The sequence below is a fragment of the Pezoporus occidentalis genome, unplaced genomic scaffold, assembly GCF_034315485.1.
Source record: "Pezoporus occidentalis ecotype Australia unplaced genomic scaffold, CSIRO_AGI_Poc_V1 ctg182, whole genome shotgun sequence".
In the NCBI taxonomy this organism is placed as follows: domain Eukaryota; kingdom Metazoa; phylum Chordata; class Aves; order Psittaciformes; family Psittacidae; genus Pezoporus; species Pezoporus occidentalis.
Window position 1 is genome coordinate 342,709 of NW_026913662.1, and position 15,567 is coordinate 358,275.

Here is a 15,567-nt window from a genome sequence, read left to right on the forward strand (position 1 = left end):
AAGCATGGAAGGGATATGGAAACCTGAGTTGCTAGTATTGAAAAAAAATAAAATCTGTGATATCAAAAATAGTTGTGTAGAATAACAAACATATTAACATCATGTTTCAGGACTGTGTTATCAGTTCTCTCATTTAGACTTAAGGAATGTCTAAGATCCCTATTACAAATCCTGAGAGATATTCTGAGAGTGAGCTCAAAATGTTTGGCATTAGAAAATAAATTAGCCTAATTATTATTCTCATGTTTATACACCCATGGGAAGTCAGGGACAAAGGCTGCAAAGTGCCCAAGAGAAAGTGCTGTTTCTCATGCACCTAGGTGGCAAGAGTTCTTCAGGCCTGATACTGTCTTTTGCTCTTTACAGTAGTGTAAAAGAGTACACAATGAATTTCAACCAACCCTGACTAGCTTTGTGTTTGCACTGCTTCTCTAGGAGATACCTTAACATCAGGCTCAGAGGCTAAGTCCAAAGGAGCATGTTTGAGCTGTTGAGGCCATGTGTGAATGCACATCATGTTCCAGTTCCCTATTGGGTTGAAACGCAGATTCACATCAGCCTCTGTCTGAAGGCCTTCCTCAGTGATAGGCTCAGAAGGCAGACAGACACCATGGACAGGTACTCAGATAACTGGGACATACCATAATACTCACATGCTCTCACCACTGAAATATGAAATAGGTCCTACATCCTCCTCCACTGTGAAAGAAAATTACAAAAATTGACAGTACTAGGCCTAACTCATTAGGAATATAAAAAGACCAAGAGTGCTATGGTTTCAAAAGAATGCATGAATGCTTGGACTCACCAGATTTAAGTAGAAGCTGAAGTAATAGGTAAGGAAAAAGCTGTTTTTGATGACTTATCCACAACAAGCCTATCTCTGACTATACAATTCTGATTAGATCATGTTTTCTGTAAACCCTTGCTTTCAGGCATGTTGTCATAGTGTAAATTTGTAATGGAAAAGAACGTGCAAGGAAATGGTCCTTTAGTGATGTTGCACAGCAGCAAGATACTGTCTCAGCATTTGCACTGATTGACCCCACTACATCATTGTCATGGGGCTGTGAACACAGTGAAGAAGAGCAAGAAATTAAACTATTATTCTGTCACCCAGACCCTGACTTACAGAGCTATCCAAACGTAACATGGGAAGTGTGTTGCATTCCCCAGAGGGCTGTAATGCCCCACTGCCCCAAAGTCTCAAACACATAGAGGCTGCAGGTTTTGTCTGCACTGGAGAGCTGAGCCTCCAGAAATCAGTGATGGGGTAGTACTGATAGCAAGTCAAATCTGTCTGCTGTGCCATGTCCGATGCAATTGCAGTCTTGCTCTGATGGCAGATGCTAAGGTTAACTGGTATATCTGCACATTTTTTTACATGTATTACTTGTGTGACAGCAGGTGGGATTAGCAGTATAATTATTCATTCAGTCCTTCTGCTCTGTCGTAGGTTTACATCAGTTTGCTATCAAAATATGCCTAAGACTGTTTTTCATGCATTAGAGAGAACTGCAGAATTGAATGTGAATACAAGTTGGTAAGAACGGCATGCTGATTAGATTCCCCAATCCAGAGTATGCTGAGAGATACGATACAGTATTAAAGCTTTGCCTGTACTGCTCAGTGCACAGCTTGTTGCAATAAAAATAACTTGTTTCTACCTTTGATATACACTGGAACCTCTTTTGGACATAAAATGTTTTCCCCTTCTTGTCTTCCCTTAAAGATATGTACAACATTGCTTACACATCAGATTTTTGCTGTCTGCAAGAAGGATCACAGAGAAATCTCAGCTGAAATAGGATAGTGATGAGGGAGTGCAACTAAAAGTACAGACAGCTGTTAAAATTGTGCATAAATGTTATCCTAGGCTCTTGAACAGTAGTGCACATGAATGCACCTCAGGGGGGGACTGGGCACTATAAGGCAATAGTGTAGCTAGAGGTGTTCTGCCAGGGGTTTCCATTCTGTTCATGTCTCTACTAATAGCAACTATTATATAGGAAGGAAATCACTCCTCAGAATTAACACAAATGGTTGAGAAAGCACTTGCACATCATACATCTTTCAGGTATGTTTATGCTTATGGATATGCATTGTGATAACCAATAAAGCAGAATGGATTTGAAATTCTAACTGCTGTTCTGCAACACAGCTTCAGACCTAATTAGGTCCAAAAGAGAGCAGTTAGTGGAAATGAGCTGTGCACACAGAATAAAATAGAATATATGTAGGTAATTATCTGGGAAGGCTCAGAACTGTCTATATGGATTGAAAAACATATAAATGTCAGAGTGAGAGCTGGGCACCAAGAGGTTGGTACAATTAGGAATAATAGGAAGAAATCTGAAAGGAGAAATACATGACAGTAGGAATGGCAGTGGGACTTAACATGGAACCAAATGCACACAGCACTGTTGGGTTTTTTTTTCAAAAACAAATGGGTATAGTGTTGTCAAATACAATTTACAAAATCCTTACAATTTCTAAACTTTGAAAGTTATTTTTAACACAAATGATGCAGCTAGCTGACTTTATATGGGCCTCTTGGGTCTAGCCAGATTTGATTTTTTTGAGTAGACATGGGGTGAAAAAGTGGTTGGATTTCAGCTGCCAGGGCCTTTTTTTACAGGCCAAGTCCAAGGAGTTAACTCAAGCTACAGTCCCATATGAAAATATCTTTTTTTTTAAACAAATCAGTAAGTGAAACCTGTCTGGACCAAATTAAAGAGTTTGAAGGAACCTCAGAACCAACACTCATGAAATTAAAATGCTGAGGTATGAGGTGGTGTTTCAGTTAACCTTGGTACTAGACGAGTAGAAGGTACCAAATGTCATGCTTAGGAACTATTAAGGAGCTTGAAGAGGGATTTGAGGAACTAAATCTGATTTCCATGCCTGGCAAATAGGTAAACATCTGTCTGCACAGAGTAGTGAAGATTCAGCACAGCTTCTGGAGAAGCAAGTCATGTCTCATATCTGTAACAGTTCTTTCAAGAAGTCAAAAGAGCATATGTGAAATGGCAGTTTTAGAAAAACCTAAACTGTTCTTGAGTAAGGACAATTCTCTTGTGAATGGACAATCAGTTAAAGGAGGGAAAAGAAAATGGAAGAATGGCCAGTTTTCACAGTGGTGACAGGTTGTCAGGACAGCAGGTGTAGGGGTCTCTCCTAGGACCTGCACTGTACAGCAGTCTCTGAAGACAGTAAAAAGTGAAGTAAAGTCTGCTAGCAAAGCAGCAGGTTTTAGAATAGCTTGAACTAGGATTGAGTGTGAAAGTGTACATCATAGCATTATTCTAGCAGATAGTAAAACAGAAGGTGGAATTCAATATTGACAAAAGAAACTAATAATTTTCTGTCACAACACAGGAGGGAGATTTTGGATTTCTGTTCTACAGTTCCAAAACTGCTTTCACATCTCCATAATCTTGAGTTTCTATGAAAATGCCATTTAATGCTTATATGGTAATCAAAATGGTAAGTAAAATTATTGAGAACTATTAGGAAAGGAAATTAGCTTCATTATGTCAAGGTATAAAACCATTATGTTCGTCCTGTCTCGAAAAGATTACATCAGAACTAAGCAGGATACAGTAAAGAAGAGGTATAATCAGATGTATAGTACAGCCTTCATATAGCCTAAACAGACTACAAGCCACTTCAGCTTAAAAGAAAAAAAAATATAGGGAGATTCAGAAGGATATAAAATGATAAGTTGTATGGAAAAGGCAAATATAAAACCATTATCCATTATTTTATCTTATACAAGAACTAGGGAAATGCAATGAAATTGTCAAGGGACAGGATTAAAATGTATTAATGTATTTTTTCATTCAAACATTTTAATTTAGAATAGGCATAGGGTTGCTTTTTATTATGTGTGGTTGTGTGTGCTCTTATTCTGATAAAATACCTTTTAGCGTGGCGACTGTTACCTATGAATACACACTGATAGTAAACAACACAAGCAATAAGTATTTGCTTTGCTCATCATCTTGCTAATCTATTTTAACTTGGGATACTGCCTTGTGTAAGAGTGTAGCTGAATATAGTCTTCATATGTAAATTAAAATACACAGAGTATTGCTTACTATGTTTTTGTGCAGTACATACACAACCACACAATGATTATGATATTAAGTGTTCTTCTACTACCTGCCAAGAGGAACAATTAATACCAAATCTGTCAGAGAGAGTGATTTTGTGAAGCTGATACTTTGCTCCTAGCACAAGATTAGGGATCCTGACATACTCTGTTCAGTTAGCCCAACAGTAAAAAGATTCTTCATTCTTAATTACTTTTCCAAGCCCCACAAAACAATATTCTAGAGTGTTTATTAAAATTTAAAAGCTAGTCCTGTACTGCCTAGGGAAGAAGGTTATTTCTTTTTGCATGAGAGGACATGGTTATGCAGTGAATTCCTAAATCTCATTTATCTCTTCTGTAACTGGATTACAGAGGAAAACATTAGCATGAGTAATTTGTTAATGTGATGACTCTCTCATTTTCAGCCTTCAGACAATACAATACATTTTGGTCAAAAATAATAATTGGTAAATTCTATAGCCAAGCCAGCAAGTTCATTTGATTTATGTTTATTATTTATCTGAAATGAAGGTGATTACTGACCCCAGGCAAAAAATCCCCTACTAATTTTAATTCAGCAGCTAAGTTAAAGCTACTATCTCAGAGGCAGAAACATACACAAAAATATATTAAACGTAAGATAAATATTTCAAGAACACACTAGTGTACTGACCTACACCAGAGCATCAGCAGAAAAGGTAGCAGAGAGGATTACAGAAATGCCAGCATATCCATGACATTTTTCTAGCTGGTGCAGATTCAGCAAAACACGTTTAGGAATTAATCTCTGGATTCTTTTCCATAGGAAGAAAACCAGTACGGCTATTTGTAATAGATATTCTATTTCCACATTAAGAGGCTAGAGAGTACAGAGACATACTGTGCTACAGCTATGCAAATAGGCTGGCATCATCCTAGAAAAATGTGCAGCAATTAAAGCAATCTTTAATCAAATAATTAAGTATACCACAAATTGGAGCTAAAATAATCTACCTCCAATAAAAAGATGCAGTATAAGAACAGTGTATAAAGCTGTATTAAAGCAGGGTGAATAACTAAAGTAGGATGAATTATTCAAGTAGGAAAATAAGAAGTCACATAAATCTGATAACTGCTCTGACAAATTTTTTACGTTTGTTTCTCCTTTCACACCTTGGAACCTGCCAAATGCTGTGGTTTCTTGAAAACAGGTTTTGTAATGGCAAGTTTGTGAGCTTCTGTGACACTACTGTTTTATCACATTATTCCTTTTTATGATGAAGATACCATAAAACATGTTTAAAATTGAAACAGTGAAATATGGAACTGCCTAGTTTGGGTTTTATGTTAGCATTTCATCACACCGTTGCCTCTCTGAGGGATATCCCAGTGAAGACACTGCCCTGCATTAGGCTAATACTTTTTTTATGATGTAATTTATTTCCCCGCCGCTGTCATTTTAGCAAGGAAACAACAATTCAGATTTGCTGTAGAATCCAAGTCAATTTGTTTTGTTTCAGGTAGGATTGTTTTTACATCACATCATCTTTTCCAGTTACTTTGAATCTTTTGGTGTACTACACTTTAAAATGTACCTCATCTAATGCACATTGTGTGTACATGTTTTCATGCTAGGTAAACACCCTTACGACCATATTCGTTGTTCAGCACATCTCCATTTGGTGTGCATTTCTTGCCACAATTTTTAAGCCTCCTTTCATAAAAATTCTCATTGTCTCTTTTCTACTTCCTTCTCTTCCTTAACTATCACTCCATGTTTCTCACACCGTGTCAGGATGGTTGTAGTGAAAATGTAGATCATGCTTAGGACATGTTTGATGTACAGCTCTGCCTCATCCTCTTTTAAGTATGTTAACTTCACCTCCACTGCTTCAGTCTCAAGATTCTTCTGGCAGGACCACTGCCACTCAATCTCATAACAGTACTATGGGTGAGATCTCACAGTATCTGGTATAACTAAGTCTCCTATTATTCATAAATCTCACTTGATATAGGTTCTCCTGATGGGCATAAGAAGTTTACAAGCACCCTTAAAGTCAAGGGACATCAGCAAAGTGGGAGATTATGGCAGTGTTACTCTAACGGCAGCGGTTGTCAGCTATAGTTGGCTACTACATACAGTATTGTGCTGCTCCATGTACAAGTTTCTATCCCCAAATGGGGAAGAAGGGGGTAAAAAAAATATTACTGTGTATAATCACTAACTGCTGCTAGGTAAAAATCCTTGGTTTTGACTCCAGCAGCTGTAGATTTAAAGGCACCCACAATGACATTAAGGGTGACAGCTATTCAGCCAGTTAGGAACAAGTTTTCGTGACTCAGATGCCCAGAATTTGTGCTAGTGTATTGTTTTCCCTACACTTATTTCAAATATTCCTTTTTCCCAGAAGCAGTAACTTGCAGTAGCTAAATAAGGAACACGTTTTGCATAATAGAAAGGCAAAACAGATTAACTCTGTGTTGTCTGCCAGAATATTTTCTCAAGTCCCATTTCAAGGAGTTTTTTAAAATCTTCTTAGCGTTATGGCTTTGAAGGAATACTTTTCTGTTGTGTAAGCTGAAAATGCTTCTGGTAATTGCAGAGGAAGGTTTAAAAACCTCACCATTCAGGTCATGACCACTCTCAGATATCTCTTCAGATGAGTTACGAGTTGGAAACCTAGCTTGCAGTTTTCCAAGAGAGTTACATGTCACCAGCTGTTAGTGATTTGGAAGGATTTAGGATCCAGATAAAGCAAATAGCTCAGACTGCTTTAAAGAATTTCTCAATGACTGTTTGCAACTTGCCGTATTTCTTGCATAATCCTTAGATAGGAAATGAAGTGCTGGAGATTATATATTTTTCATAATTTTTAAGAAAGCTGTTGCATAAATATTTTCAAGTACTCAAGAAGTCTGTAAATAGATTTGTGTGTGTGAATTTTGCAGAAATATTAAATCTTATGGTTTAGATGCAAATTATTTCTTGGGAGTTTTCTTGCTCAGTTTGACCAGGGAAGCCTCATTTCACACCAAATCCTGTTCATGTAAGTGGCTGGAATCACGTTGGTGTCCAGAACTGTCACATTCTGCTACATGTTCTAGTATGTGGCATTGCAGGATGACACCATAAAAAAGCCTCTCCATCATACCTATTCTGAGTTGCAGTTTCTAAATTAGAAATAAAAGGAAGTGGAAGGGACAAACCACATCAAGATTCCAGAGGAATGAAAAGACATCTGCTTTCTATGCAGATGTTTCTATGTTTTTTTTTCTATATTTGACAAAAATAAAGCAAATAAATTTTATATAGATTGCTTTTCTGTTTAGTCATTCTGCCTGTCAGTTTTTGAATAGCCAAAGAGGATATAAAAATAAATTACTCCAGATCGCTTACCACACACTATAGCGTTAATATAATCCATCTTGTTAGATTACCATCTGGTGAAGGTGGATAAGGATTACATTTGGTTATTCCCAAAGAAACATAGGAAGCCTCTATATATGCTACTTTCATTAAAAATGAGTAGAATAAAATCAGATTTGTTTCTAGTTAGCAAGGAAATGAACAAATAGATTGATGATATCAAGGTTTATTTGTTCATCTATGCAATAATAGGAAAACCAGAAGAACTTCCTAACCTTTTTATTTTGAGATGAAGCATGACAAATATGATAAACATTTTACTATAAAAGGGATAATATGTACAAAAATGTTTTTAGAATTTATTTAAAAAAGGGGAAGAAAGCCTTTCTTTTAACAATGTACAGGCAGATCATATGTTTTATTTAAAGAGGACAAAATTAATATGCCATAAAGAAGGCAGTAGAAACAAAGGTAAGCTAATGTAAAAAGTTAAAAAAGCCTGATTTAAAATCATGTTATGAAATTAAGCATCAAAATTTGTAAAACCTCCAAATTGTATCCCGACATTTTCCAGTTTAATGACACTGTTCATCAGTCAAAAGAGACACACACTAGTACCGACAAGCAAATGAAGCCACAAGTGACTTCTAGAACTGCCATCTAGCGGTGCCACGGCGAGGAGAGCTCTGTTCACCGGGTTTACTCGAGTTCAAAAGAATCAGGCATAGAATGGTTTGGGTTGGAAGGGACCTTAAAGATCATCCACTTCTAACCCCCCTGCCACGGGCAGGGACACTGTCCACTAGTCCAGGTTGCTCCAAGCCCCATCCAGCCTGGCCTTGAACACTGCCAGGGATTAGGCAGCCACAACTGACTGAAAAATTCCTAATTCTGAGAAATATTTAAGCACTGCTCTTGTTAATAAAATATTAACCATCACAGATTTCAATATGATAATTCTTATTGCAGAAGTATCTTCCAGTGCTCAAAAACCTCAACAGTTACTAGAACAATATAATTACACTGTGATAAAAGTATTTCTGACAGTTACACCTTCCATGGTAATGTACTGAAGTTTGCAGACAACATGAAGACATCCAGGTTTGTTGCATAGATAAGCTTTTTAGAGGCTTCTTTATTCAGCGCATACTGGCTCAGAGTGCCACTTCTGCAGTGCTCATTTGTTCACATGTCTCAAATGTTTAAAATGCTTAACGATTACCTAACTGAAATCATTTTATGGTTTAAAACATACTCTAACCTAGAACTTCTGGCAGTGAGGGATGCGAGACACATACTTGCAAGACAGTCTATAGTATTTGAGAAAATGGAGTTTGCATATATATTTTTAAAGTATTCCTTTTAGTGTTCAGAAATACCTTTAATAATTAAAATTGTTCTAATATTTTGTATCCAAATACATAATATCCAATAAGCAGACCAGACAATTACACCCACAAAGCAGTTTAAAATGCTTGAAACTTGTATAAATCAGTGATTACTTCAGTAGTGACAGCAGGTTTGGCCCTCTACATGCAATGAGGAGACCATCAAATTTAAATAATTCACTAAATAAATTTCAAAGAGAAAATAATTTTAGAAAGGTGAGGTTTTAAAACTTAAGTTTTTATATAAGAAAGCTAAAAATTGCATAGAACAGTTAATCATACATCTTCTATTTACTACTAATCTTAAGATTTATCCTTTTCTTAATTTGATTGAAAAACAGCTTTGTTCCATCAGCACAAGACCACTATTCCTAGTGTTTCACAACATATTTTCTGCTCCCCTTACTACTGATTAGCATGATCTTTGTGCTGCTCACATTGTAAGATTCCATGTTGTTGAGAAGTAATAAGAGATCAGGAGGTACACTACCTGAAAACTAAACAGAATGCATCTTAGTGCAGATTGCCTGCACCATTCAAAGCCATGTATTTGCCTCGATACATGAGAGATGTGCTTTGGCAATACAGAGCCTGCTACTGGGTTCACAGTGACAGGTATCTTTGCTGAGGCAGAGGAAATGGGGCAGCTCTTCAGAAGCCAGTCAGCAAAAGTGAAGCAGCACGGGTTGGAATTAGAAAAAAAGATAAGGTAGTGTTGCAGGGCTGTCAAAAAACTCATTTCCCCACTGGGAGGGATGAGTGAGTGGATTTCACAGCCAGTACCCACAACTTCTTAATGTATTAGCAAGGTCATTTTCTGTTCCTACAATAAATAGAAAGGTGTTGATTTACATCCAACAGCTGAATCAGAACCTGAAATACCCTCTAAAATTTTCAGATAGCAACAGTAAGCTGAAAACTTACTTAAAGCATTTTGTGATGAATGTTTTCAGAACTGTACAAACACGAGCAAATTTTTTTATATAGAAACCAGTTTCTTTGCTGTTACTTACCTGAAATCCAGTCACTGTAAGGAGTTTGCTTCTGCGATACATTGACATATTTTGTACTCTTGAAATTGTAGAAGCTCAATAAAATCTTTACCTTTATTATCACATTTCCTTTGCACTTATTGTGAATTTATTACGAATAAAGGTAACCATTATCATGTCAGACTTAGGAAATGTTCTGTAGCTAGCAATTATTCTTTAGCAATCAATTATGATCCCAGTTTAAGACTCCAGGTCAATTCCTACGGGAGACCTTGTACAAACAGACATGACCAGGAAATGACAGGCAGGAAAACAAAACATAAAACAAACAAAAAGGCGGTTCCCTCCCTGCCAGTACTATGCTCCCCTGTGCCAAGAACCATGATGGGTTTAATCCAGGTACTGAAATAATCCAAGAACAGGAATAATCCAGGGACAGTAGTGTCATAAAACCGGAGCAGGGAAATCAGAGAACAGGCGTTATCTCTACAAAGCTACCTCTCCACAAGCCCTTTCATAAGTAATTCTGTAAGGCCACAGAACTGTGATTTAAAATGGTGTTTACCAACAATATTAGAGTTACTGTGGCAACTGGAACAGGGGAGAGAATACAGCCACTCACCATCCACCAACCCATACCTAGCCCGACCCGAGCAGTGATATGGGCCTTCTGGGTAACTCCCCCCAGTTTATATACTGGGCGTGACGTGCTGTGGTATGGAATACCTCTTTGGCTAGTTTGGGTCAGGTGTCCTGTCTCTGCTTCCTCCCAGGTTCTGCTTCTCCCTGGCAGAACATGACACTCAAAGTCCTTGGTTGGAGTAAACATTACTTAGCAACAAAATCGGTGTTATTGGCATTGTACCCAGGCCGAAAGTCAAAACCACAGCACTGCACCAGCTACTAAGAAGGAGAAAAATGACTGCTACTGCTGAACCCAGGACAGTATGCCAAAGTGATTCCATGACCTAGCCTGGGAAAGGGCACAGTCTCTTGAAGGTAAGCTAACTCACAAGCCTCATTAGACATTGCAGCAGTATTTCTAAAAGCTGAATGAGCATTAAGCTAATCTGTAGCTCAGTTTAAATTTCCACAGAAAACATAAAATAAACTTGGTACCAGTTTGCCTGCAAGACTTCTAGAGTCAGTTTTCTGTATACACTAGAAGAGCCCTGAGAATGAATTCAGCCTTTTTATTTAATCTGAGCACTTTAATCACTATGTTTAGTATACCCTATTAAAGTTTAGTTTTGATTTGTACTTTCAAACATTAATAAACTAACTCTCCCTCTGCATTTTTTCAAAAGCAAAACTCATTTCAGAGTGACACAGTACTATCACTCTCCATGATGTCGAGTCCACAGCCAAGCACATGCATCTCTTCTGAACTGTCCACAGATGATGCTCATTACTGCAAAACTGCTATGAAGCAGAGATCTACTCATTTATGAGAAAGAAAGTGATCTCCTGAATTTCAGCATCTGTACTGAGAAAAGCTGGTTTGGGTGGTTGTTCTGGGTCAGGTTTTTTGTCAAAAGCAGCAGGTAGTAGCTTGTGCAGTAATAAAGACAGACATTTGATACTGCTGTTTATTTCTTTTTAAAAATTAGACAATTCTCAATGTATTAATCCAGCAACATGCTACTAAGCACTCTATACATTCCTTTCTTCAGAATAATTCTAACTAGATCTTGGCAGGGATAAACTGCATAAGAATTGCCGACTATAATAGTACCGATCAGAAGTAAACCAGTTGAGAACTCCTCCCCTGAATCCAACATTACATTTCTGTGAAATTGGCCTACTCTATTTAATACTGTGTTGTCTTGAATACCTTTTGAAATATAAATTAGTTTTTCTATTAGAAACAATTGTGTGCATATTTTTTCATCTTATTCAGAATAATAAGATAAAAATTTCCATGGGCATTAAAGGGAGTTTCAACTAGGGCTTTGTAAGGCAGGCTTTAAAATAGTGCCTGAACCAGTTCTTCTACGGAGTTCTTGATTAAAATCTACATACTTTCAATAACTATTTTCAGCAGTGTAAATTATGTGTCCTCCAAAAAGTTTTAATGGAAACCAATTTTATTAAAACTAGTTTGACATCCTGAATATGCAAAGTCAAACCACAGGATAATAAATAGTTTTTGAGATTGGTCTGCATATCTACAGGCAAAACTTCCCTCAAATATCCCATGCAGCAGAAACAATTGTGGTAGCAGTTGAAAGATTTTCAGTTGTCAGATTCAAGGTCACTAGTTAAATTACTCAGACATTTTTTTACTTCTAGCAAAACCAATCTTACAGGCATGTATGGTTTTGTATGTTGTTTCATAAGTTATTTAAAGCACACTTTTATATTCTCTATTTTACAGCGTTGTGCTTTTTTATTTATTCATCTGTACCAGGTTTTAGCTGAAAATTATTGTTCAGTTTGTACAAATCACCCATGATTTAAACTGTGTAATTACATTTCATGTAATCTCACAATTTCATTGGTTAATTAAATGATTCTCTACAGCTTTTTTTATCAAAAAAAGCAATATACAACTGCAGAATCCTTGTAGGATTTCCACCGCCCCCTCCCTCCCCCTTCCCTCCCCCAGCATTGACATTACATATTTAAATACATTGGACCAAATCCTTGGGCATGTCTGATGAGTTGTGCGGAAGTCAGACATGCATGCAAAACAGCTCTAAGCTCATCTTTCACAAAGGGCTGGATCCTATTGCAGGACTGTATCCTCATCTCAGGAGAAAACCCAGGTGCGAATGTCTAAATTACATCAGCTGTACCTATACAGTGAACCTTCATGCAGAAAGAAAGTCCAATAGTATGCCCTTTCACTTAAATTCTCCAGCATTTACTGTGGTATTTTAGGAGTCCATACAAAAGGGTATATGGGACTCTCTGGGCAAATTACAGTGAATTGAGGGTCAGGTTAGGGCTGGTATTTTAATTTTCAGTAGCTATACTATTCTAGAGGAGCTAGCCCATATCATCATAGTGCAAATGTAACCTCTTGTACAGACACCTTTTGGTAAGAATAAAACAACATAACCTTAACAAACAGAGGTACAGTTGTTAATGAGGCATGGTACATTTTACTTTGTAATGCACCTAGACATTCTTTCATTGCTAGGCTGTCCACTTTTCAGGAAGCATTTTAAAAAGAACATCTCCTTTGATTATATTAAAAGTAGATGATACGATTTTTTTGCCTTCAGTAAATTAAAGTACAGTATAAACTGATTTTTCCAAAGTTATTTCAGTTTAAAATGGACTGAAAAAAGTTGCAATGTTTAACGATAATTTCAGAATAGTAACTAGTTCACAAACATTTTGTTTGTAATGAGAAAACTTTGTCGGTGACAAAAAAACCCAACTATGTCTTCCACCAATTTAACAGTATTTTAGATGCCACCATCACCTGCAGTTCCGTTGATGATGCCTTACACCAACAGAAGACTCCTACTGATGATCAACATTCATCTTCTTTATACGATGAAGCAGAGCATCTTTTTCCATTTGGATCTCAGCAAGAGCCATTTTGGCTTTGGCTAGTTCCTGTTTGAGACATTCATTTTCTTCAATAAGCTGAAACAATCACATTAGAGAAGAGCTTTAGTAGTATTCCTGCATACTAACATTTTCCATTACAGAAACTTTTACAGTACCATATTCTCACATTCATTGCTGAGTGCAGGCTTGCTGGGGCTGAGTCAATTGCGACTGATTCCCAGTCAGTGATTGTAGGACACAGAGACAGTTGATGCAGTTACCTCAAAAGGCAAGATCCCAATGTTCTAGCTACACCACTTCCATTCTGTAGTAGAGTGGAAATGACACCAGGTTCTAAGCTCTAGGAATGGTTCCTTACCCAGTGGAAGTTAAAAAAAAAACACAAAACAAAGCCAAACTACTGTATGAGTTCTGTCATCATCAATTCAAAATCCAGGTGTGACTGAGACATTAGTACAAGTCTGATTTAACAATCTAGTCCTTTGTCTTTGGAAGTTGTGTTGTACTCTGATGTAAAGGAGAAAAATTGGTCTACAGTGTACTATTACCACATTTAGAAGGTAGTATTAAATTTATTTTGCATGCCTAAGTACTGAACCATACTATAATATCCATAATTCATATTTCCCGTATCAGATAGATTTCTAAGCAGAAGTAACCCCCAAGCCCATCAATAGATGATCTAAATGTTATAATGATTAATGACTGTAATATACTCAGGGAGGGGGGGAACATGGGAGGGAGAGTGTCAAAAGCAGTTCTTAATACCTCATTTTTAAGGAAGTCAGCTGAATCCGTCTTTGATTTAGGAGATCTGGGAATTTCACAAGTAGTCTGCGTGGATTGGTCCTGTGCTTTATGTTCAGGAGGTCCAGCCACTTGCTGCAATGAACTACTTGAATTCTTCATCTTTGACACATCATTTACTCTTTGATTGTCTGTATCACAGAAAAGACACTTAAGAGCAGTGCTTAGAGTTTTTGTTGTCTTTTTATTGATTCCCAGCAGCACAAAATTAAAACCAACTAAACAAATATTCACTTCCCAAAATCGAATTTAAGAGTAAAATAAAAAAAAAATAAACATACTATTTTGGAGGAAGAGAGAAAGAAAAGGAGGCGTGAGAAGAAGTAATATGTAGCTTCCAGCTTGAAGAAAATTATCACATTTTTATACCGACCAATACAATAATCACTGAATATGCATTCTGAATAACTACAAGTTTAAGAACTATTAATATTGCTATTAAGATACTGTCTCCAGGTCCAAATCAGAGCTGAAGACTGCATTCACATTTGGAGACACAGGGAGATAAACCTGCAGGATCAAGTTTTTAAATTAGAAAGTAACTTAAATGACTTTGCATTAAAGAAACTTTGTAGCCTTTATAACTGAAGTGTAACTAACATCTCTTAAAATACAAAGCTGTACAGGAAGGGAAAAGATGAGGGTCATGGTTCTTGGTAGCCAAAAAAAGTAGTTTGGGTTGGGTTTTTCTTTTTTAAATGTTTCCTTCTGAGCAAGAAGTTTCTGTTCATAATCCCCTTCTCCCACCAAACACGTGAGGACTCAAAAATCTAGCACTGCAGATACATAAATCACAGCAGTGCAGATAGTATTTGACCTATGCCTTTGAAGTCACTGTACCTGAGCAGTCCATTACAAGAAAAGGGATCAAAGTACTTCAGCAAAAAGGGGAAAAAAAAAAAAAAGAGCTGAAAGAAACCTTAAAACTATGTATTCTCTTACTAAATTACTATTTCTTCAAATGTTTAGTTTAAAAAGATGACCAAAATGCACTGAACATCTTTAAACACTCAAACAATATATTAGATAATATCGAGTTGTTTAAATACAAGTAAATCATGCCATAGCCTACCTCTGAGAAGTCTGGCCCACCTTCACTATACCTTTGCATCAGATAGGTGAAGGGGCTATTAAGACTACCCTGCAGCCTCCTCTTCCTCAAGTCATACAATACATTCCATATTGTTGGATTAATATATTCAGGACCTGAATGAAAGCATGGGTGCACCCTCTGCAATTTTGTGAGCAATACCAAATGGAAGAGTAACTGACAAGAGAGGGGCAAGCCTGTTTTTCAGAGGACCCGACATGCTGGAGAAACAGGCAGTGTGAAGTCCTGCAGCTGGAAGTAAATAACTTCTTGCTCCACTACCAATTGGAGACCAATTGGACAGAAAGCAAACACTGTAATGT

General features: G+C 37.0%; 1 protein-coding gene across 3 annotated transcripts in view; it reads right to left on the reverse strand.

Moving 5' to 3' along the window:
* Positions 1–11,397: 11,397 nt before the first annotated feature.
* BLTP3B (bridge-like lipid transfer protein family member 3B) overlaps positions 11,398–15,567 on the reverse strand; it is a 55,319-nt gene continuing 51,149 nt past the window's right edge. For all 3 annotated transcript variants that reach the window (XM_062615456.1, XM_062615457.1, XM_062615458.1), the window contains 2 exons: positions 14,116–14,285; positions 11,398–13,422 (listed from right to left, as the gene is read on the reverse strand). In XM_062615456.1, the coding sequence (XP_062471440.1) occupies positions 13,297–13,422; positions 14,116–14,285 (296 nt within the window). In that variant the 3' untranslated portion in view covers positions 11,398–13,296. The remainder of the gene's footprint in view (positions 13,423–14,115; positions 14,286–15,567) is intronic.